General features: G+C 39.8%; 1 protein-coding gene across 2 annotated transcripts in view; it reads left to right on the top strand.

Moving 5' to 3' along the window:
* LOC138022270 (serine/threonine-protein kinase Nek11-like) overlaps positions 1 to 25,000 on the top strand; it is a 46,371-nt gene that overhangs the window by 16,183 nt on the left and 5,188 nt on the right. For both annotated transcript variants that reach the window (XM_068869367.1, XM_068869366.1), the window contains 9 exons: positions 2,225 to 2,254; positions 4,314 to 4,348; positions 4,611 to 4,737; positions 4,945 to 5,002; positions 5,407 to 5,498; positions 8,689 to 8,767; positions 9,009 to 9,055; positions 9,145 to 9,234; positions 10,432 to 10,488. In XM_068869367.1, the coding sequence (XP_068725468.1) occupies positions 2,225 to 2,254; positions 4,314 to 4,348; positions 4,611 to 4,737; positions 4,945 to 5,002; positions 5,407 to 5,498; positions 8,689 to 8,767; positions 9,009 to 9,055; positions 9,145 to 9,234; positions 10,432 to 10,488 (615 nt within the window). The remainder of the gene's footprint in view (positions 1 to 2,224; positions 2,255 to 4,313; positions 4,349 to 4,610; positions 4,738 to 4,944; positions 5,003 to 5,406; positions 5,499 to 8,688; positions 8,768 to 9,008; positions 9,056 to 9,144; positions 9,235 to 10,431; positions 10,489 to 25,000) is intronic.

The following is a 25,000-nucleotide window of genomic DNA, read 5'->3' as shown; positions in this document are numbered from 1 at the left end:
TGGTTACTTAGCGAACAAATCCACGCGTGATACTTTCATGTTTTGGGGACTCACAACAGTGGATTTACTGTAAAGGAATGCATGGGACATAGCTGGCTCAAGTCACGGTCAGAAAACATGTCATGGGGCATGCAGTTTGAAGAGTGCCGTCCAAGGTTGCTGCCTTGTTGCGGAATGGACAGCCTGTAGCCTTTGCATCCAGAGCCATGTCCGACGGCGAAACACGTTATGCTCAGATTGAAAAGGAACTGCTTGCGATTGTTTTTGCGTGAGAACGTTTCGAGTCCTAAGTGTATGGTCGTGATGTGATACGAGTGGAGAGTGACCATAAGCCATTACAAGCAATCTTTTCAAAGCCACTTAATTCAGTGCCCAAACGACTGCAGCGAATGTTCTTAAGGCTACAAAAATACAACCTACAAGTTGTTTACAAAAAAAGGAACACAGGTGTTCCTGGCTGATACCCTAAGCAGAGCTTTTCTGCCTGAGATCAACGCCTGTGACTTCAACAAAGGACTTGAGGAAGTTGATCATCAAGCCTTCCTACCAGTCAGCACCAGCCACTGGCAGCAGATCCAGCACGCATCTGCTGATGACCCAGTGCAGCAACAACTACGGACAACCATACACGAAGGATGGCCAGAGAGTCGTTCAGACCTCCCTGAACCGCTTCGACATGAAAGACCTACTGATGGTCCAAAACAATCTTGTTTTTAAGGGTCAATGTCTTGTGGTACCAGCCAGCCTACGCAAGGAGCTCATGGCAGTTGTGCACAGCTCACACATCGGCATTGAAGGGTGCATCCGCAGAGCATGTGACACTCTCTATTGGCCTCACATGGCAACAGAGCAAAAGTTGCTGCCGACCTTTGCCAGCTGGACAACCGAACCTTGCTCGTCATCACCGACTACTACAGCAACTTCATTGAAGTTGCTCGCATCATCAAAGAAATGAAGGCTGTATTCGCTAGGTACAGCATCCCTGACATACTCGTCACTGACAATGTCCCTCAATTTGTAGCCACTGAATTCGCAGTGTTTGCAAAATCCTGGATGTTTCAACACGTCACGTTCTCCCCTCACCACCCACAGTCCAATGAAAAAGCCAAGTCAAGATGGTAAAACGCTTCTTCACCAAATGCCGTGAGTCTGGCCAGTCAGAATTTCTAGCACTGCTTGATTGGCGAAACACTCCTACCGAAGGAGTCGGCTCAAGCCCTGCTCAGCGCCTGATGGGCTGTAGCTACAAAAGCCTGTTTCCTGTCGCTAGTACCCTTCCGCAGCCCGATATTCCACAAATGAGGAGTCGCGTGCAATCATGTGCAAGAAAGAGCGACAGTGGCTTTACTACAACCAGCGCATGAAGCTGCTTCAGCCCATTCTTCAGGAGTTCAGGGGAAACAGTCTGCATGAAGCTCCCAGGACAGCAAGCGTGGAGTGCAGGCACCTGCTTGGGTCCGGTTGGTCCTCGTAGCTACAAAGTAAGAGTCAACGGATGGATCGGTCTACATGTACCTACAGAACCGCCATCAACTAGTCAGTTCCAAGGAACCTCCCATTCCAGAGGTCACCGAAATGGAAACTGTGACACCAGAACCATCAACCAAGATATCCTGAACCAAGAACCAGCTGCAGAAATGCAAGGCCCTCGCAGTTCGCAACGAATCCGCAAGACCCCTGCTCGCTGGAGTGACTTTGTTCCTCATCGACTTGCGAACATTTACACTCTACTGACTCTGAACGCTATGCAAATCGAAACAAACTCTTTGATTTGTTTTTAGTCTTTTTTGTAGCACAACAAGTTTTCTTTTGTTTATTATCAATATTATACCGATGTATTGTTTTGCTCTTTTTCTTTATAAGAGGAAGGATGTGACAAAATGTGGCTATCTGTTAACGGCATTAGCATGATAAGATTTTGTTGATAGAGACAATTGTTTACCAATCATTTTGTTTAGGGTTACATTACCGGAAATAGTTTTGATTCTTTGGTATTGAATTAGTCTTTTTAAGTTCTCATAGTCATCTTAGCGTTATATATATAAAATTATACATCTTAAAAGCGTGCCTCAAACTCAAGTTTATCTGTGTATCTTTACATGACTCATGGCAGAGGTCTCTTTTCCAGTAGTTGTCAGCCCAGCAAATGCAAAAGAGACCTCTGCTAGCAGGGAACAAGCATTTATATGAGAGTACATATCAATTACTTTTGTTTGTGTTTCAGGAAAATATTGCATCGAGACTTGAAAACAAGGTACATTTAGCAACTTGTTATATCTACAAACTTGCCTTTCTTGTTTGACTTTTCTTTATTTAACTATCTGTAATAAATCACAAGGAAAGTTGGACTCACAAGAATAATATTTCACAAGTAAAATGTGCTTCTTTTGTGGAGTGTGCATAATGACCTGCTACTTCACTCCAAGGTCTCTTGGGGATTTCATGTGACTGCAATGGCTGGTTTTGATTGCAAACATTGGAATTCTGTTCATGTCTTTGGCCTCCCTTAAAATGAACCCCTTTAAAGTGGCTAGTCTAAAGAATTAGTTTTGGACAGAATCTTGTATTGTGTGAGCTTTGCAATAACAAATTTGTGCCTTTTGAACAGGACTATGCATTTAATTATTGTCAACCATAATCTCATCTCAATGAGTCCAGTATTCTCTGATTGAGGCTCCCCAGCTCTGTTGCAAACATTCAAAATTTATATAATTTCTGTCTCTGTGAACCCTTTTGCAGTGGCTCTAGAAAGGTGTCAGCCAAGAACGTCTGGCTTCCTTTCTTGTATTTGTTGTAGCACAGTGGCCGCCACAACACCTTTGAAGGTGAGAGGGAGCTTAGTGAATAGGTTTAGTGAAGATCACTTGTTATGGCCTCCCCTTGCCAGGTACTAGTCAAAGCATTGGCATTCAAGCACAATAGCTAAGCACTTGTTTTGGATCTGTTTATAGAAGTTTCATTGGGTGACGTGACGTGCATAGCATAACATGCATATGGTACAGGCTGGCTTGTACTTCATCATGATGTACACTAGTGTAAGGTGGCTTAAGTCTCTTAGGAGGGAAAGGGTTAAGTGGACTTGTTGTTAACCCTTTAACCCCTGAGGAGTCCCCCATTGACAAGTAAAATAGTCTGGCGTTAGACAGAGGAAAGTCAGTCTATAAGTGTCACTCTTAGGAGGGAAAGGGTTAAAGCTGTTCAGGATCTCCTCTTTGGTGAGGGGTGATGGGACGCTTTCCTCTGTATGTACTCTCTGGGCAGAGTTCGAATTAAACTACCATAGACCTAGCACTTCACAGGATTCTGCTGAAAGTAAAGGTTAGTTTGAGGTGTTTTCTACTTAATTGAAACTTCAGGGTGTGATAGTTCTCTTTGTGAGCTTCTGTGAAATGTGTTTCTCCCAGTGTTCTTATGATGGAACTGTCTCATATATTAAGGTTGACTGTACTCTTATCCATTGTCGGGACCCATAAAATAAAAATATGCTTAGTTCTGAATAGCCAGTGACTTGTCACAGGAGGCTCTCGTATGAAGCTGGCACACTATCATTGTCTTGTGTTTGTCTTGATCATTATCCCCTAGAAAAAAGTCAATTCTGTTGGAGCTTGTTTACAATGTATGGTGGCATGAGCACTTCTTTTGAATGAGATGAAGTACATTTATCTCATTATTATTTTGATGAAACCAATCTGTTTTCTTTCAAGCTTTCCACATCTGCTGTTGTCTCTAGTAGTGTGCATTTGAGTTCCTGCGAAACTTTTTTTGGTTCTATTTCAACATCTCCAAGCTTTTCAAGATTTCCCGTATTCAGCTAATTCATCTGTCAGATTTCTCCATATATTTCCTCGCAGGCCACACTTTCATTTTAGACCAACTCACTTTGCCTATTGCCTCAGAGCTATAGTTTGATGACCTAGTTTATTTCCATTTCCTCGGACGCATAAAAAAAAAATACAGTGTCATTATGCAGTATTTTGGTAGAGGCCATTGGCCAAGTTATTTGCAGACATGCAACATTGTTATTTCCTTCACAACGTTAATTTCTTATTATACTACCATCTGTTGATACTAGTAGTAATAATAGTAATAGTGATATTATTATTATTATTAATCTGTCTTGGACATTGCTACTGATATGCGTCACTTACGTTCCCAACGTTTGGCATGTGTACTTGTACATTCACAACCACAAAATCCACACCTGAATCATGAATCTGTGGCATACATATTGCATAATTGTGCTTCTTCATGCACATGCTTGCTCTAGATAGAGTGACAATCTTTTATGGAACTCAACAAATTATGTTTTTCAGAAACGTCTTCCTGAAGAGAAATGTGATAAAGTTAGGTAGGTTTGTAATGTTGTACATGTAACCTGAAGCTACTATCCTCTATGATATGTTATGTACTGTAGCCAATTTAGTAGACTGTTAAGACTAGTGTTGGGAAAATGGGATTGTCTTTGTGAATGGTTTTATTGAACTCTGTCGTATCGTAATTCTATTAATACATGTAACATGTAAGTGTCATGTTATGAAACACTTTGTAAAATTAAAAGAAACTTTCTTATTAAGTTATTTTTTTCTAATGTAATGAATATTTGACCTTAGGTGACTTTGGCATTTCAAGGATTCTTATGGGAACATCAGATATGGCAACTACATTTACTGGTACACCATACTATATGAGTCCAGAGGTTCTTAAACATGAGGGATACAAATACAAGTCAGACATTTGGTATACCACCTATTCCTTCATTTGTATTAAGTTTACTGATAACTGTCTGTATTAGACTATTACAATACTGTAGATAAGGCTGAGGTCTTGTATCTGGTATGCATAATAATGGTATTTTATTATGCAAAGCTCTTTGGTCATGGTCACATTTTTGTGTGGTGCTGATTGTGATTTTAAATTAAACTGTTTGACTTCATTTAATCACAGGTCTATGGGTGTGGTGTTGTATGAACTATGTAATCTCCAACATGCTTTCCAGGGTGAGGTAAGTGAGTATTGTCCTCATGATAAGATATGATAAGTACTTTCTCCCAAAATTTTGCCATAGGGGAAAAAGATAAAAGGCAATCCACATCATGGAAAAAGTAAAACAATACCAAGAGCATTTCTTACTGCAAATAAGGAAAAGTGTTGGTGTGAGACTATCACTAAAAATGTGATTAATTCATTTTCAAACCTATATTAGGAAAGGCAGGACATAAAATAACACTTGCTATGCAAATGTGAATTGTTTCTTTTTAATATTTGAAAGTCACAGTACACTAGTGAGGAAGCTTCAAGTAATAACTAGCACTGTGCACAGTTTGAATGAGACTTTTTTTGTTATTTCATATTAATTTTGTTTTTTTGTGGGATCTGAATGACTGACTGATTTCACTTGTCCTGTAGAGCCTGATGGGTGTAATGTACAAAATTGTTGAAGGGAATCCCCCAAAATTATCTGAAAAGTACAGCATGGAACTCCAATCCTTGTATGAAAGGTATATGTATTGTATGTGCAGTGTGTTCTTTTTATGTATTTTCTGTTGGCTATACTAATGGATGTCTTCTTCTTTCACCCATTGCTGATAGGGCACTTATACAGTGATATTTGACAATTTTATTATTTTATTATCATTTCACTTGTGACTTGTTTTTGCTTGATTTCCTCTCAATCCTTTATTCAAGTCTACTCAAACATTACATGTAGGTCTCTTTTGATACATACCACGGCATACATAACAGGTTTTTAGCTTTCTGATTTGTTATTTTCTTAATGACATGATTTCAAAGCAGCTGTCTTGGCTTATAATTTTATCTTTAAATTGGAATACAAGATATCAAGACAAGACAATACTTTATTTCACACTTCCTTAAAATGATATTGAAAATGTACACTTGATTCATTAAAAATTTAAATTGACATTTGCAAAACTGACTAAATATATATCACAGGACTCGAGACTAACTTTTCAGATCACTAGCCTAGTGGCTAGTATCAGGTCTGATTTCACTAGCCAAATCTAAATTTGCACTAGCCAGTCTCGTCATGCGCAGTTTCATTCATATGTTAAAACTATCCAATCTCGACCCCAGAGCTTTTCTCTTGACTGAGGAAGAGAAGAGCTCTGGGGAACCCTGAAACAAATTGTCTTCTCATTGGTTTTGGTGAAGAACAATGAAAAGCGTCTCTAATTGGTGCATTCATGTTAGCGCGAGGAGTTAGCAGGCGCCGTAATGTTTAAATAGCCTATTTTTGGCTACAAGAACCCTACGACCCATGTTCTCACCACATAGAGTTTCCCAGAGCCTTGGGTCGATCCGAGGCTCTGGTGACGAGAATGAAAACTATCACGAAAAAATTTCACATTTGCAAACACAAGACGCGCTTTTAGTAAATATTTCCATATTCTCATATCTATTCTCGCAACAGCGGCGCAAATAAGCTGGAGTGTACTGTTTTCCGTATTTTTCTCACAAACGCAAAGTTTTCGCGGCCTTGAGGCCAATTTTCACGGACCCTTTGCCATATCTTCGCAACTCACAAATGCACTGGAGTATGGAAAACGCGGAATAAAGTAAATTCAGAAATAAAGCGCACATAAGACTAAAATGCTCGTTTGGAGGTCTGTGAAAAGGCTGTTCCTTTGATTATAAATTGAGCTATTTGCGATTGAAATTTCAACGTGTAAACGCCATTCTACGCATGAAGCGCAAAAGCAGCGGAATGCGGGAAAATAATATCTTACATTGGATAAAAAGGAAGTTCAGAAGGACAAAATTGGCTCATATAAGATTTCTCTTTAATAGTTTCAACAGCAATCCTTTCGTTTTGTGCTTGAATGGTTTTTCGGAATCAATCACCGTGCTCGCAAGCAACTTTTCTCTCTTTTAATGTGAGATTCACCATTCCTAGTAAACACGATAAGTCGCTCCATATTATCTCTTTCTTTTTTTTAATTTGAAATAAATTATGTTTGGATTCAACTTCTAAACAAGTACGTGATCTGTTTCCATATGTACACGTAACAACATCGCAAACACTGTCACTAGTGCCCTTTGCGATTGTGTTCGCGAATCTGTTTTCCATATCCGTGATTGCTTTACGCAACCTTATCTCTTGACATCGTAAGAAAAGGGTGCAAAGTTAAAATCAGAAATAGGTCTTTACATCGTGTTCAACTTCTTCTTATGTTGGAGTTGTTGCGAAGAAGAAGGCAGAGAGGAATTTTCAAGAGACTTCATCGATTTTGGGTCCAATAAATTTTCGAGGAGCATCAATGGCTGCAGCATACCCAGTGTCAAATTGTAGTACTATATCCTCACTGCATACTCATTACCTCATCTATAAGATTAAATTATGGGAAGAGTCCGCGTCTGACGAGGCAGTAGGCATGCAACGAGGATATGAGCTGGTAGCTTGGTCAACCGCCACCAGGGGAGATGGGCGGGTCGCAAAAGACGACTGTCTTTGTGGAGTACAGGACGAAAAGGCCACGCTCCAAGCGAAGAGACCAAATTTAAACTCCAAATGGCGCAAGGCATTACTGGCGCTATAGCACGGGCGAAAACGGGGGAATGCGATGAAATAACACCGTGTTTTGCAATGAGCTAATTGATTATGCAGTGAGAATAGTGCAGGAACTGGCTCTTCGTGATCGAGAACTTTACTACAGGTACATTTGGCGTGCGGTATTTCCTTAACATGATATTCATTAAATTCACACTGTTTTGAGGAGCATCCTCTTTGCCACAATCGTTCTCGGACGCCATTTTCATTACTATTCGTCAAAACATATCCCGTGCATAAACGTTATGGTCGATTGATCGCAAACAATCAGAAACAGTTTACGACTGTGTTTCCATATCGTTGTTTCCTCGCTTTTGCGTTGCTACTCGTCGCGAACAACACGTAACGATAGAGAATTTTCTATCTCTTGCGTGTTGTTTGCGATCATCGACGATTGGTCTGAGATGAACGTAAAAGGTGTTCCCATTTACGCAAACTGTTTGCGATCAAGTTATCGGAAGGTGCTTGCGGTTGTTTGCGACTGAGTTTTTCGCATATGGAAACTAGGCTTTAACAGCACGTGATTAATCGTTCGTAGCGTGGGGCAGGGAAACTGTAATCCGCGTTTGCCTCTTTAGTTTTTTTTTTTTTCAACTTATCATTTTCTAAGGCTGTAAGTTCCATAGAATCCGCTCACAGTTTCTGTTTTTGTTGGTTCTATTCTCTCCTTCTGCCCCATTCATACGAAATAATTTTCAATTTTGTTTTTATCCAGAACTCTACTGCTTCACAATACTTACTAGCCCCATTGGCTTCTGAAAGCTCAAAATCTACTAGCCTAAACTGAAATTTCACTAGCCTGTGGCTAGTTGGCTACCGCTAGTCTCGAGCCCTGTATCAAATTTGGAAATGCCAAGCGCCTAAGTGAACCATATAGTTTTCTAGTTAGACAATGGTGATAACTAAATAAGTTCAGCTGTGAGGTGGTTTGGATCATCTTATCTCTAGTGGAAGGAGGGATTACGTTTTTTCAAACGTTGGCCGTGTAGCACTTATATTTGAACAGATTTAACTGATTAGAGTGTAAAGTGGAGAGCTAAGTATCTACCCGATATGAACAGTGGGCCTGAGTGGGCCTGAGTAAATTAAATATATATTTTTTCGTGTCCCTCATTTTATAGAATGTTAGATAAAGATCCAGTCAATCGACCAAGTGCCGGTGAAATTCTTAGGAATGAATACATTGCAGAGCATTTAGCTGTAAGTAACACAGTATTTGTTTCTGGCATATATTTACCTGAATCATGCTATTATGAATGAGGATGCTATGAGGTATGAGGAATATCGTGTAATTTGCATATTATGCCAATGTTTGCATGTATTGTTTCTTTTGTACAGAGTTTGTTTTGCATAAGGCTTCCTCTTTCGTTCGAGATGTTTTGGAGATTTAAGAAAATTAATGAAGAGAGTCCTTACCTTGTGTTCACTTGTCACATTGCAGAAATTACGGCATCAAATAGATGATAAACGGGGATCATATCTTGAGCCGTAAGTATTGCCAAGAATTAGACACCCTTTTTATTAAATGTTTGTCACAACCCGATGTAATAGGCACTATCTTCTTGTCTTGATAATAGATCACACAAACAGAGTAAAACGAAACAAAGAATTGAACCTCAAGGGAAAAGCATTTATGAAGAACCAGAGGGACGGCCCCTTACACCAATGTAAGGACTACATCTGCCATGCTATAATTTTATTATTTGTGCAGCCATTACTAAAAACCGAAGGAGGGCTTTCTAAAATTTTAAAATGATTAACAGTCAGCGTAGAGCAGAGGGCATGAAGGTCATGCCAGATCAGACCAGACACACCGGGAATACATCACATTAGTATATGACGAGCTCCGTGAGCGGGCAAGATGAACCTAATTCCGTGCTGTGATTGACTACCCGAGCGGGCAAGATGGAGCTATCTTGCCCGCTCGGGATTTCTCGCTTGGTCCCGCAAGATCCAAGATCATTTTTTGGTGTTTTATCCCATATAATAAATCCTTTATTGACCAAGTTTGTTCGGTCAAGATGGCTGGATATTGGCCTCGTTCCTTTTTTGCGTGTTTAAGGACCTCGACTTCGTCTTGGTGCATAAACACGCAAAAAAAAGAACTTGGCCAATATCCAGCCATCTTGACCTCACGCTTGGTCAATAACCCATATAAAAAGGACCTAAAAGGTCTAAAATGTCAAATGCAGACAAGATTTAAAAAGTAAACATACCTGACAGTTTCTTTCAAAGCTTTGAGCTCCGTCACTTTCCCTGAAACCCTCACTGCTGTCCGTTGTGGCCATATTGCCACAACAAACCACTTAGGACCACTTAGCGCTCGTAGAAAGATCGAAAGACTAGAAAAACTAGAAAAGATCGGGACTGAGGACACTGAGCTCAAGAACACAGACGCAAATGTCGGAAATCGACAAATGTCTTTTATGTCAGACGCCAACACAAAAGATCATTACTTGAAACCTGACACAGCTATACGCACAAAAGGTTAATTTCCGCCAACTTGCGGTTTTTGCGCTGGTCAACTTAGAGACTGAGGGTGAAGTCACGTTGGAATTGAAATCCCGTATCCCGCTCTGTTTCCCTCGCCAATCTCGCCTTCCAACCCTATAAAAACTCGAAATTTAGTTCCCACTCGCAACTGAAATTCTTGCTTCCAGCCCTTGTTTTCAGCTCAAATCCCGAATATCATCGCGAAAAAAGCTAAATCCCGCATCCCGCTAAAACTATTGGGGATCGGGGACCCTCTTTTATTGTCACATCCAACTCGCTTTGTGGTGCAGTCCCCAGTTCATTTGACCTCCTTCTAATTTGCATGATTAATATGTTGCTATATTTTAATTTTAATTTTGCTGTGTCTACAGGGAGAGAATGAAAATGAGAAAACAACAGAGGGCAGACGAGGAAGCCGAAAGAATCAGGTTATTCAGGCGTAACTAGGGAGCTTAAGCACTCCCGTTTTTGAGACGCGGACGGCAAACGGAAGAGAACATTTCGCGTGCCAGGACAGTGGTGTCTCCCAAATTTTTATACTAATCATCTGTAATGGGTAAATGTGGTTGTGTGAAGACACTTTAAAAGGGAAAACAGTTCACTTCCGGTTGCCGTCAGCCATTCAAAAACGCGCGTGCTTAAGCTCCCTAGTAAGGAGATGGACGAGATAGTACACTACAGTCGGGTAGGACAAAACTAGAGTCAGTATGGGGGACGGGACCAGGGGCGATTACGGTAAAAAGAAGCGAAAAATTCTCACTTGTTGTCTCTAAAAGAAAAGAAGACGGTTAGATCCAAATGTCCTTTGAAGGAGTGTGAAATTCGCTGGTTCTCGCAGAAAGCTCTCAGAAGGTTCTCAGTTAGCGGAGACGAAATTTAAATTTTGTAAGAGAAATACAGGGAGTTGAAACTATTTTGTTGAGCTTTAAATTAGCGAGTGCAAATGCAAATTTTTCCACTGACTAATAGTTCCAATATTTTATTTTTTTTTTATAATGTTAATGGTAACTGCTCGTCTTTAAACCATTCCTTTTCCTTCCTGGCTCTCCGATGTCTTCGTTCCGAGTTTTCGTTGAAATGCAAACTTGACTGAACTAGGCTGAAAGCTTGCAAGCACAAGAAATTTACGAGTCTTCCTCACTGCCGGGCTCACTGCTGTCGAAGGCTTGGTAATGTTAACACATTTTTAAACGCAGAAAAACTCACATTCTGCTGACAAGAGAAAGCTAAGTTTACATCAAAACTAGACGCTCCGTGAGCGTAACCTGGGCTGCCTGTGGTACGTGTTACACAAAAACAGAAGGCACTGAGTTGGGTGGTATTGAACTGTAGCGTTCCAGTAATTTTTTAAGTGGGAGAGGGGGGTGATGTAGACCATTTGAGGGGTTAACCAGAGGTCATGCCAGCAATGGCCCTTTGGCTCACACGTTGAATTATTTTGTAATGTCGTGTCCCGTTTTGAGGTCTTTTACCTTTTTGAGCTTTGGTAATAAATTCAGTTCGAAGATAACAAATGATTTGGGGTACAGGGATGGCACAGTAATGAGAGCACTCGCCTACCACCAATGTGGCGCGAGTTGGATTCCCAGACTCGGCGTCATATGTGGGTTGAGTTTGTTGGTTCTCTACTCTGCACCGAGAGGTTTTTCTGCAGGTACTCCGGTTTTCCCATCACCTGAACTTTTGCCTTGATTTGTGTTAATTGTTAATTTCAGTTTACAGTGTCCCAAATTAGTGCTGCAACGCTAGAACGACTAGACACTTAATAAGTTGCTTTCCTTTGTTTAAGTTTTTTCCCAAAATGCCCAAAAAGTAGAATGAAACATTGCAATAACCACTTAAAACTGTTGAACAACATAAAAGAACTACTGCAAGAGAAGCGTGGATGGACATAAATGTACAAGATTGCAACGGATTACATTTGGGTAATCTTGAAAAAAGTCGCCCAGACGTTTTTCAAAATTGACAGATCGCCTCGATAAAGGTCGTTTTTTTCGGCTCAGAATCATTTCGTTTGTGATGTAACGATAATTTTATCGGTAAGGGATTTCTACATTAGCATTTTCGAGTTTTAAACTCGTGATTAACAAAAGATTTTCCCGAAACACCCTAAATAACTTGGCACAGCCCCTTTAAGTGAAATAGTCTGCAAAAAAACTAACTGCAAATTACTCTGACGGACGTTTTCCTGCATGTCATGCATGTCTAGAGTTGCACTAAGCAAACGTTTATGCCACATACTAAGGAAGAACTGAACATTTTGTTTCCGCTTCAAAATTTCTCTTCTTTTCTAGTCTTTTCCCAGGGTTTAATTTTTGCGGATTTTGCGGATGTACTTGAACCGTAAAAATAAGTTCCGGCAGAAATAAACACCAGCAAAATAAAAACCGTTAAAATTTAGACCCGTTAATATAACTAAAAATGGCTTTTAATCCACATGCAGTGGGGTCTAAAAGATCGTTTATTTTGATATTTCCATTGAGAAAAAGCAATTGGAGCTTGCTAAAGACCAAACGAAACAATAAAAGGTTAAGACAATACTCTTCCAGTCTCTGAGACATAAGAAACGAACTCAAAGGATTCAATCAAAAGGTCACGTTAACCATTTTCTAAGGCCTCCGGGATGCCACATTTTTTCCACATTCTCGATGATTGAAGGGATTTTTTGGTTACCAATAATCTATGCATTTCTAGTACTCCCTCAACCTTACCACACATACGCGCAGAAGACTACATACAGACACTACTTAGCAGGGGAGGGACAGGAAGAGACTTTTCATGACACGGAAAAAAAATACGGAGAAATGAAACGCAGATTCCGACTGGGTTTGGCAACCCAGTAATTATTTTCTTGAGCCACTACAAATCGTATTTCGGTAAGGCTTAACTCGAAAGGAAATTTGGATAAATAGACCTACTTTTTTAATCGTTGTTGGGACTACGAGAAACCACGGGAAATCACACCACCTTAGGAGTATGACGGTCAGTTGTCAGGCGTATTTCGCGTGACGTGACAGCCATCTCACCCTCCCACCTATGGGCCCTTTGCAGCTGGCGATCACATGGTACAAAAACCGCTATACTTTTCAGCGAATTGCGCACCGGGACATCTAAAACAAAGCAACTTAATTTAAATTTTCTTTGTTTTAGATGTCCCAGTGCGTAATTTGCTCTCCAGTATGGCGGTTTTTTGTAATATGTGATCGCCAGCTGCAAAGGGCCCATAAACACTCATCTTGACGGTGTCCTTGTGTGCTCTATGCCAGGAAAAATCTAGATTTCTCGATTTTGTGTCTGTCCCGATGATTTCGACGTCATTTTGTGATATGCCAAAGATTACCCTCTAGCGAGACAAAATTAAAAATGGTGTCCATCTTGGGGGAGACAAAAAAGAATTTAAGTCAAAATCACGGATTAATTACATAGCCTAGTGAAAGCTTCTGGATGGTCTTAATGACCAAACATGGCAATCGTAAACGATATTCATGTGAAATAAAGCTGAGCTTCTGAAATTGTAAAACATTATTAGTATTCCGCGTGGTGTAAGTTTTCACGCCTAATAATGTGTAGTTTTATATTTCTAATTTTGTGGTTTTTTAGGTCTCACATTTCTTGTATCGTTTTGTACTCGAGTAATTCATTGTTGTAAGATTAACTTAATTATATCTAGCCCTCACATCACGACTCTTTTCTTTTTGTCATCTGGAAGGCTAGAGATCATCTCTTACAAACAAAAATCTAGGAATCATTCACATCTCGGAGAGTAAAGTAAATTAAAAAGTTTTCCAGTTTTGTTTAGAGTAAGATTTTTCGTTTCATCGTTTTGTTAGTGTCTTTTATTTATTCATTATTCGATTTTTGTGGTAAGCTATTCAATGGCTTACCACATTGTTATAGCTCAAACTGGATATGCTGTCCCGATGTCCATTCACGTGACATTAAACCGTAAAAGGCGGCAGATTATTAGCCTGCGTCGCAGACAGACTAAACCAGTCTGCGCAACGGCTCCGAAAAGCTTGTTCAGAGTTTACAGGGTTTTCTATACCGCTTTCTGATTGGATAGATTCTTACGCGCTTTGTGATTCGACGTTCACTTACTTGACAAGGCACGCATCCGTTATTTACATGACAGAAAAGTGCTTTGCATTTCAACAGCCAAAAGTTCAGGCTGTTGCCTGGTCTTTCGTATACCGGATCCGAAATAATTAATTTATTTACTCATTCATTCATTAATAATTTTGTAGATTGCAGTTGTAGAAAATAATCAACCAATCAGAAGCGTCATGTAACTACAAACTAGTAACCATAACTGATTGCGGTTTAGTTTTCTCGCGCTAGATTGGCTACAGGGAGCAGAAGAGTCCTATTTGACCGATTGCAGCGCGAATCGATCTTGTTGATTTGAATCACCGTACGTGATCAAACTACACACAAACGATCTTGTTACGGTTGAAATCGCGTCAATGTTCGTCGCCCTTAGACGAACTCCGGAAAGTCAAGCTTTCCGTACGAGGCACGAAGTGCCGAGAGTAGAAAAAGAGACAAGGGATTGAACTGACCACCACGTGGCTAGTTCAGTGTGGACCCTAACATTCCGGTGACGGAAACGAAATGTACGTACGAGTGACAACCCGGGAAGTTGAGAAGTCGCTTAAATCTCATTCAATCAGGCAAATAACCACACAAGAAGCCAGAAAGTCACCACAGTCACTACAACAAAGTACGGCTTTTTTATTGAGAGCTTTTGCGTGTAAATATCTTTTTCAGTTTGTTATCGAGATTCCCATACAAATCCTTATAATTTCTTGCCCTCCGAGTCTTGGCCGCCTGTGAATTCTCTTGTAATTCGAAAAATGGTGAACGTACTCACGAGCCCTTGGTCCGCGAATGTGGTCCTTGGTCTGCGAATCATGTAAGCAGCACAAAAAATGCCTGTGAATCCCGATAATTTCTGGACGAACATGAAAATTTTTTTATTCTTATTACCCTTGATATATGTCAGCTTATTTTTATAAGGAATCTTTGTATTCTGTATAAACTGACCTAATTCAGATCTTGTATTTTTACAAATTTTTTATTTATTTTAATTGTTAATTTATCTTTAATTTGCATTATGTGAAGATCTTGCTAATTAAAGTTGAGTAAGTAAGTAAGTAAGTAAGTAAGTATTGGATATCGTTGTGAGTATAGAATCTGCTTTTATTTTCAGTTGACGGTCTCCCACACACTTAGTTCCATTTCATTACAAGACCGAAGATTTTGAAAATATTCAGTAAAAGCAAAGACGTTTTCCATCTATCTTAGGTTTTCTTTATCTGCTGTGCGATAATAATAGTAATAATAATATTATGATTATTATCATCATCATCATCATCATAATAATAATAATGTTTAACCTTTGGGAGAACGATTTGATGTCTGAAGGATCCTAGTAAGGGCAGTGCAGTTGACAACTATAGACCTATCTCTTGCCTTCCTCTTATGTGGAAGCTCATGACAGGAGTCATTGCTGAGGCGATGTATGAGCACCTGGAGGACTGGAGATACTAGCTGAAGAACAGAAGGGGTGTAAGAGAGGAAGCAGGGGGACTAAAGATCAACTGCTGATCGATAAGGCGATTCTTAAGGATTTCAAAAGAAGGCGCACGAACCTCGCCATTGCCTGGATCGATTACCGCAAGGCGTATGATATGGTGCCACATAGTTGGATAATGGAATGTCTGGAAATGTTTGGTGTTGCGGCTAATGTGAGACAGTTTCTTGCGAGCAGTATGGATGAGTGGAAGACTGAACTGACATCATGTGGACAGACATTAGGAGTGGTGGACATCAATAGAGGGATCTTCCTGGGAGATAGCCTCTTGCCGTTGTGGTTTGTACTGTGTATGGTGCCACTTTCATTAGTGCTGAGAAGGTCAGGGTATGAGTGGGGAGGGCGTGAGTGCAAGATAAACCATCTACTGTTCATGGATGACCTGAAACTGTTTGGGAAATCTTATGAACAGATTAATTCCCTTGCACAGACAGTTCATATATTTAGCTCGGACATAGGTATGGAATTTGGAATAAAGAAGTGTGGGGTGCTAGACCTGAAACGAGGTAAAATTGCTAAAAAAGAAGGAATTGTGCTACTGGACGGGCAAGTTATGAAGGAGATCGACGACAATGGGTGTAAGTAATTCTGGAAGCAGATCATTTGAAGGAGAAGGAAGTGAAAGCCTTGGTTTCAAAGGAATATAAACGGAGGCTGAAATTAGTGTTAAAGACAAAGTTGAGTGGAAGGAGTAAGATCATGGCTGTCAACACATGGACTGTTGCAATCTTGAGGTATAGTGCAGGTGTGATAGATTGGAAGAGTGAAGAACTCAAGGAGCTGGATAGAAAAACCTGGAAGACGATGTCACTATATGGGGCTCTACACCCCAAAAGTGATGTAGACAGGTTGTATTTATCACGACAGAAAGGAGGAAGAGGCCTAATTAGCTGCGAAATATGTGTGAAGGCTGAGGAAAATAATCTGGCATGGTATCTAAAGAATTCAAACGAGAGAGTGTTGGCAGGAGTAAGAGGGGTAGGAATTTTAAACAGTGATGAAGCAAAGGAAAAGAGAGACTTTAAACAAGAAAGATAGAATGCTATCTTGAACAGATGGAAAGAGAAAAAAAATGCATGGCCAATTCCTGCGTGATATGCCGGAGACAGTTGACAAAGACAAGATGTGGGAATGGACAAGAAAAAGTGATCTAAAAATCGGAACTGAAGCACTTATTTTGCAGCTCAAAAACAGGCACTGAGAACGAATTATGTCAAGTTCAACATTGACATGTCAGTGGATTCCCCACTTGCAGATTGTGTGGGGAGAAGGGTGAAACAATAAACCACATTATCAGTGAATGTAACAAACTGGCGCAGAAAGAGTACAAGAGAAGGCATGACAATATTGCCAGATTGGTGCACTGGAAACTCTGTTGTAAGTATGGTATAGACAGAAGTGAGAAATGGTATGAGCACCAACCAGAAAGGGTTGTGGAAAACGAAAGTTTTAAGATCTTGTGGGACATGTCCATCTAGTGCGACCATATCATCGCAGCCAGAAAACCAGACATTGTTGTTGCAGAAAAGGAAAATAATAAGGTAATCATTGTGGATATTGCGTCACCGTGGGACCACAGGGTGCATGAGAAGGAAGGTGAAAAGCTGGAGAAGTACCGGGAGCTAAAGAGAGAAATTAAGAATATATGGAGGATCAGACATGTAGAGGTCGTACCGATAGTTGTTGGTGCACTTGGAGGAGTAAGTAAAAAGTTAGATGGATGGCTTACGAAGCTAGGCATTTCTATCAAGAAAAGACTCTTGCAGAAAACAGCCTTGTTAGGAACAGCAAGGATCCTAAGAAAGGTTCTGGAAAACTAAACAAGAGGGAATGACCCAAAGACCTTTAGCCATTGGCTATGGCTCGCTCCTTTGGTTTAAATGCGGTATAACATCTGCCAGAGCGTAAACGCCATGAGATAATAATAATAATAATAATAATAATAATAATAATAATAATAATAGTAACTTTTATTCATATAGCGCACATATCCTGTGCTCAAGGCGCTTTACAATGTTTATCTAAAAATACAATATATTAAGCTAAAAACATACAATACATACATTATATTAAGCTAAATAACTATATAGGTTATAGATATAATTCTACTGTAAACATGATTCTAATATGCATAAAACTATGAGTAAACTTAAAAATAACGGGCAATTATAAACACATTTAGTAAAAAGACAGGTTTTCAGTCTTTTCTTAAAGTTTTCAACAGTGCTAAGGTTACGTAAGTCATGTGGTAAGCTGTTCCAAAGTCTTGGGGCCATATTCGAAAAGGCTCTATCCCCATAAGTTTTTGTATATGATCTAGGTTCTTTTAATAACATATTCGAAACAGATCTTAATGATCTGGAGTACCGTCTGTACTGGAGTTTTTCTCTTAAATGGTATGATCCATTGTCATTGAGACATTTAAATACAATGAGTAAAATCTTGAATATAGATCTATAGTAGACAGGTAGCCAATAGAGTTCCTGTAACATTGGTGTAACATGATCGTATTTACGTCCTTGGCACACCACTCTGGCTTCAGTATTCTGGACATATTGCAACCTACGTGACTGATACTTAGGCAAGCCAAATAACAGTGAGTTAACAATAGTCCAATTTAGATGTAACAAACGCATGGACTATAGTAGCGGCAGATTCTTTATTTAAGTACTTGCGGATTTTCGATATGTTGCGCAGGTGGTAAAACAACGACTTACAAACATTGGACAGATGAGCATCAAACGACATAGTGTCATCAAATATCACACCCAAACTTCAGGCTGAGGAAGGCAATGGAACGCTTTCAGATCCGACCCACAAATATTGAACGAGCGGCGGTGCTCGGAATTTAGAATGAAATAGCATGATTTCAGTTTTATCATGATGAGCTTGAGTTCGTTCAGGTTCATCCAGTTACAAATAGATGCGATACATTCCTCAATTTTAGACTTTGCTAAGTCAACCTCTTGCGTTTTAAGGGAAAAATACAATTGATTATCATCAGCATACATGTGGTAATCAAGACCATGTGATTGTATAACCTCAGCAAGTGGTGCGCTGTAAAGTAAGTATAATACTGGTCCCATCACAGATCCTTGTGGAATGGTATCCGTAAGGTCTCGTGGTGTAGATTTTTTGCTATTTATGCTGACAAACTGAGTTCTGCTGGAGAGGTATGACCGAAACCATTCCATAACTGTGCCTTGGATACCAAAAGTAATTTGGAGTCTAGACAACAAGCAAGAATGATTAACTGTATCAAACGCTGCCGATAGATCTAAAAGTACCAGAAAGACGTTCTCCCCTCTATCTAAGGACAGTAATATGTCGTCTGTGATGGTAAGAAGGGCTGTCTCTGTACTATGACATGCTTTATAAGCAGATTGTAATGGCTCGTGCAAGTTGTTGTTGATCAGATATTTGTTTAGTTGAAGATATGCAGACTTTTCAATCAATCTAGATAGAAACTTCAAGTTTGATACTGGACGAAAATTGGAAAACAGCTCGAAATCAGCTTTAGGGTTTTTAAGTAGTGGTGTTAATAGGGCTACCTTCAAGTCATCTGGCATTACCCCAGTAGACAGAGATAAGTTAATGATCATTTTGAAAACAGTGTTTACAGTAGTTTACAATAGTATTCTTTCGTGATAGTGGCCGGCAATAGGTCTAGTGTGCATGATTTGATCTTAGACTTGTTATTAAGTCCATTATTTCTTCCTCAGTAACAATTTCAAATTCACTAAAGCAGGAAGAACAGGTTTTGTCTGGAACAGGTAGACTGTATTGTTCTTGATTCATGTTAGCGAAGCCATTACGAATGTTGTCAATCTTGTTTGAGAAAAAATCTGCAAAAAATCTGCAAAGGAATTAGCCAATTGCTCATCATTCTTTGCTGGCGGATAAGACTTACCGTTATTCTTTTGAAGCAGCTTGTCCACTGTGCGGAAAAGTTGTTTGGAATCATTAATGTTTTCTTTGATAATACTTGAGTAATATTCTTCCTTAGCTTTATACAACATTTCATTGACTACCGAACATCTTCTTAAATAGTTTGTTTTGTCATGTGCAAGTCTAGTTGAACGCCACTTGCGTTCAAGTCGACGTCGAATTCTCTTCTGAATGGCTATATCCTCATTGTGCCATGGAGCATTGGGCCTGTTAACTACTGTGCGAGATTTTATCGGGGCTAGTTTATCGATGGTCTCTCGAAGGACAACATCGTACCTTGTGATTAATGATGGAAGACTGGTGTTTTCCTCAAATAAGCCAGAACTATTAATCATATCATCAAAAGACTTAAAGTCGAAATCTTTTAAGTCTACGTGAGATAACAGATGATAGCTTTATGATCACATACGCAGAATTGATCTAAGATTGCCACATTTTTCACATCCAGATTCTCGGAGTTATTCCTTGTGATGATAAGATCCAATATGTGCCCAAGTCTGTGTGTGGGGACCGTCACATGTTGTGTAAGATTAAACAAGTCAAGTAGATCTATAAATCGATTAGTCATCCTATTAGCACCATCATCTATATGAAAGTTAAAGTCACCCCATATCAAAAGTTCTTCTGGAAATAGTACAATTTCTTCTAGAAAGCTGGAGAATTGTTCAAAGAAAAGGTTTAACCTTGTATCTTCTGGAGGACGATAGACGACAATCACTCTAAGGAATTTACGACTGACAAAGATCGTATCCAAACACTCAAATGATCTAAGTGAATGGTTCAATATTGTTTTGGCACTGATAGATGACTTGAACAACAGATCAACGCCCCCACCAGTCCCTGAGGGCCTGGGTGTATGAACGAAGCGATATCCATTGGGAAAGAAGCCACGTTTCTGTGATGCCATTTAAGTCTATGTTATAATCGACGACAAGATCTTTGATGATATGGGTTTTCTTGCACACCGATCTTGCATTAATGAAACAGGCAGTGAACAATCTATTGAAGGTGTACTTGAGCGTCTCGTAAACACGCCTTAAGGATTGTAAGTTATTGTGATTTACACCCTTTATATTAGATGGTCGATAACAGGCATTGGAGTGACGAGAAGTACGCGAGGAAATAATAGTAGTGATTCTGTTGTTGTCAGGACCTGGATTGAGTTTAAAGATTAAATCACTGACGTCGAGAACAATGTGTAACATAGCAACTATGTTAGGGTAATAAGGGCAAGGTCTTTTGTGGCGCTTTATCTTTATCTTCAGTGGACCATAGCAAATGCTTGAGCAAATTAGCATACATGAAACCCATGAGTGAACGTGTTTAGATTTCCAAAACAATGGGAACAATGTATGACGAAGAAAGCTCTGATGAATAATTAGCGCTTGACTTGGATAACTTGACGAAGGCCAAAATGAAACTCCAAGAATATCGATAGAATATTTGGATATATCTGATTCCAGACTGCTCCAAACGTCGCGTGGTATGTTTAGATGGTCTTTTGAGAAGTTTTCCACGACCAATGCTTGTCCAAAGAGAAGAAAAAGGAAAATAAATACGGACCAACCATCCCAGTGACCGAACACGACACGCATCTTCACATGCCTTACAACCTAAACCGATAAACAAACCTGAACGCATACCTTTCATACCGACCTATAATCCATCACTTCCTTCCAACTTCAAGGTAATAAAAAAACATTACAATCTACTTCTTTCCTCTGACCGCTGCAAAAATGCTTTCCTACATCTACCTGTTGTAGCTTTCAGACGCTCCCCTTACCTTACCTTCAAGACCACAGGTAACCCAGGCTCACTGTGTGCCACATAGGTAAATATAGAGAACATATGAGGCGAAGTTTAGGTCTGGAAATTTGCAAGAAAATGGAAATAAAAATCGATGAAACTTACCATGTGGTGAGCTGTTGTTGTCTTTAATACGTACACGAAATTTCGGGGAAAATGGTCCCCGTTCACCTTCCTTCATAGTATAGTGACAAGGTAGGAGACTGAAGCCAGCGTCGGGACTCCGATCGACCCAAAACAAGCACGATTTTTTTCGTGAAAATCGAATCCAGTCGCTAAATGAACACGCCAGGCTTGTGGAACATGAATTTTTCTAAACCATGAATCCACTGAAGCATCTCCAGGTAGCAACGCGAAGCCACCAGATTCCGTAAAACTTGTAAGTTAACCTGCTAAAATGGCGGCCAGAAAGCGTTGTCCTCGCGAAGTGTCCAATTCAAAATGGCACTGAACGCTGGACTTCCTTCTTTGCATTTCCTTTTTATTTTATTTTATTTTGCCTACTATTTAGAACCTAAATTGTTTAGGGAGCTAACAAGAAAACCAACCGGTTCATTTAGCTTCCTAGCTTGCCGATAAGTATTACTATATATAACTAACTATAAATTGTAAACCAACTAGACTGTAATTTTTTAAAAAAATGTACACCGACAAAAGCATAATAAAGATCATTATCATTATCATTATTGGAAGGCGCGAAAACGAGACTTTTGGGTCAAAACAAGAACTTCTTATCGAAGGACTGTGTGATTTCTTGATTCTCGACTGTTTTCTTCGTCTTTTTTCGAGTAATTTGAGATTTTGTCGTGGAAAGTTTGGAAAGGCACTGTATAGCGTAAAGCTGTTTGTAGGCAACGAGGTAGTGTGATATTCGTAAGCCAAGTCAACCCACGGTGTCATAGAACAAAGGCTGATATTTCAATACGCACAGTTTATCTCGGAAGTTCCTGGAACTTGCTGTAGTAGCAAAAAAATTGAACTCTTCGATTTGAAACAGGAAATCGATGTTCATGAGGGTGAATTCCTTAAGCCGTGTGGCTGAGTGTTCTTGCGTATTCTTCCGTCTTCTTATGTATGTGGTTCGAACTACAATCTTGGACAAAAGTAGTTGAGACGTTCCTCAAGTTTAGTCCGTTAGACAATAACCACAATAAAAGCCCTAAGAGACCCCCTCCCCCTTCCCCACCCAAAGAAAATTTGTTTGTTGGAAGCGCAAATAACCGGGGTATCAATGCATTCCAGATGATAAAAGGAGTGAGCTGTGCTGTGAGGGCTGGATATAATTGAGTTACTTTTAGAGGAGAGCAACTAATTATTTGAGTACAACATGCAAGAAATGTGAGACCTAAGGAACCACAAAATTGAAAATTTATGTCACGAAAGCGTATGAAAAGCTAACAGCAGTATTAACCGAAGTGACAACCTAAATGTGCGAAACGATCGGGGGCAGCTTGTATTCAACAGCTGTTGTTATAAAGCTGAATTTTTTCCCCAACAGCGCGCGCTCTCATTGGTTACTTCGAGGTTACGTGACATGTAACAATAAAACTGTTTCCCGCCAAAAGTATCTGAGCGGGCAACAGTGCAAAATCTATGACGTCAGAGGGTAACAGTGCACTGACACCCGCGAATGTTGACCGACGACCGCCGTTGCTGTTGTCGTTGCACGTTTTTCTTTTTGTGCTATATAACAAATCACTTCATGACTGGTTCCTCGGGAAACAGCTCGTCTGCGCCTCGCTGAAACATTGAGATTCTCGGGAAACAAAATGAAGTGTTTCCCGAGGGACCAGTCATTAAGTGTTTATTGTTTCTCTTGTTTTGAGAAAAGCGTAAATTCGCATTTCTCGCGCTACATCTGATGGATACTCCTCTCAACCTCGTTCCCAGGGTCTCCATCGACAAAGAGACCCTGAGAACGAGGTTGTAATCTTCTCTCGTCAAATCGAATGTTGACCCGAAAGTCTCGGCTGGTCTTTCATATACCGGGTCCGAAACAATTTATGTTTACAAAACAAAGGAACAAAGCGAACATAACAATACCTAATTAGCAAGGCTTAGTCAGAATAACAATATGAAAGTCTACCCAAAGTCTCGCTTCCGCGCGCTCTGAAACGGACACTGCTGCAACGTGGCCTACACGGCTTGTCTATACCTTCGGCCGTTAACTTGTTTTCCACTCTCAAAATTACCTACTTTTTCCACAGGATAACCTTTTAGAATAATGTTCTGGTTTCTGAGATGGTACTTTTCGATTCGGAGGCATCCTGTGACAAAAAGTTCATCACTTCTGGCGAAGCAGAAGTTACGTGATCGCCTTTGCGTGGATTCCTTTCATCATGACGCTAAATATTCGCGGAAGGTCCATTTCACTGAAATTTGAAAGGGTGATTTCTAAGCAGTGGAGAATGGATCTTTGCTATCAATAAAAGTCCCTGTGTTTTGCACGAAAATAATGCAACTTTTGTTTCGTGAGTGATATGATGTTTATCTTTGTCCAAAAACCAACATTTGACTTGATTTGCGTTAATTGTTAATTTCAGTTTACAATGGCCGTGTTTTCAAGACAGCCGTTGTCTCGCTTAAATGATTTCTGAAAGTAGTATGATACATTATATTTCCGATTTGAATAACCACAAGCGGCTTCTCGTTGACCGAAGGTACTTAACGAGAATTCTATTGAAGTTTGCCGACTCGCTTACGGTAACTTTAAGCGAGTTGGGAAAGGAACTGTTTTCACGGAATTTTCGGTTGTCACTCGCTAAGCGACCTGAAAAACCGTTCGTGAAAACACGGCCAGTGTCCCCAATTAGTGCTCCAGCGCTAGAACGACTAGACACTCAAATAACGTTCCTTTCCGTTTCCTGTCCTTGTTATGCAAATTTTGACAGAGAATATTAAATTACAAAAAATTTCTACGGAAAGAACATAAAAGATGCAAAACTTGACGAGAAAAAAAAATCGCAAGAGTTCATATTTCAGTCATTAAAGACATCTTTTATGCAATTGAATTGATAAAAAATTTGTTATCTTAATTCATTGAATGGTTTCATTGTATTCACTCACGTGACCAGCCGCCATATTGGATTACTGAAACAAAAGAAAGTATTTGCATGAAAATAGAGTTTAATTCCTTGAGCAGTAGTTTGGTACACCATCATGGCCGCCATTTCTTTGTTTTGAAACACCAACATGGCCGCCGTGACGTCATGTGAAAACGCTCTATAGGGAAGATATCGTAGATGTCACCTATTGCCATTAATGTGCCAACCAGAGCCTCATTGGCTGTTGAAACAAAGAATCTTTTGTTCCTGTGGTTGGCACATTTGAATAACAAAAGCAATGTTTGTAAACAGATATCTTTCCTATACTACTGCCAGCTTTAAAAGTTGTGCAAATATTACTCAATACTTCCACATCTCACTCGCAGCACTTCACTTGCAATTGCAACAACTAGTACTACGTTAGTCCGTTTGCATGGAAAGGAGCTTCAGCTGTTTAAGTTGCATTATGGGAAAAATTGTTTCCAGTCAAACGGTCTTGAGTGTCGCCGACGCAACCCTTCATAAAACGAATTTTTTGAGACTGTTGAG

Source organism: Montipora capricornis, chromosome 10 (assembly GCF_036669925.1).
Source record: "Montipora capricornis isolate CH-2021 chromosome 10, ASM3666992v2, whole genome shotgun sequence".
In the NCBI taxonomy this organism is placed as follows: domain Eukaryota; kingdom Metazoa; phylum Cnidaria; class Anthozoa; order Scleractinia; family Acroporidae; genus Montipora; species Montipora capricornis.
This window is presented reverse-complemented; position numbering and strand designations above follow the sequence as displayed.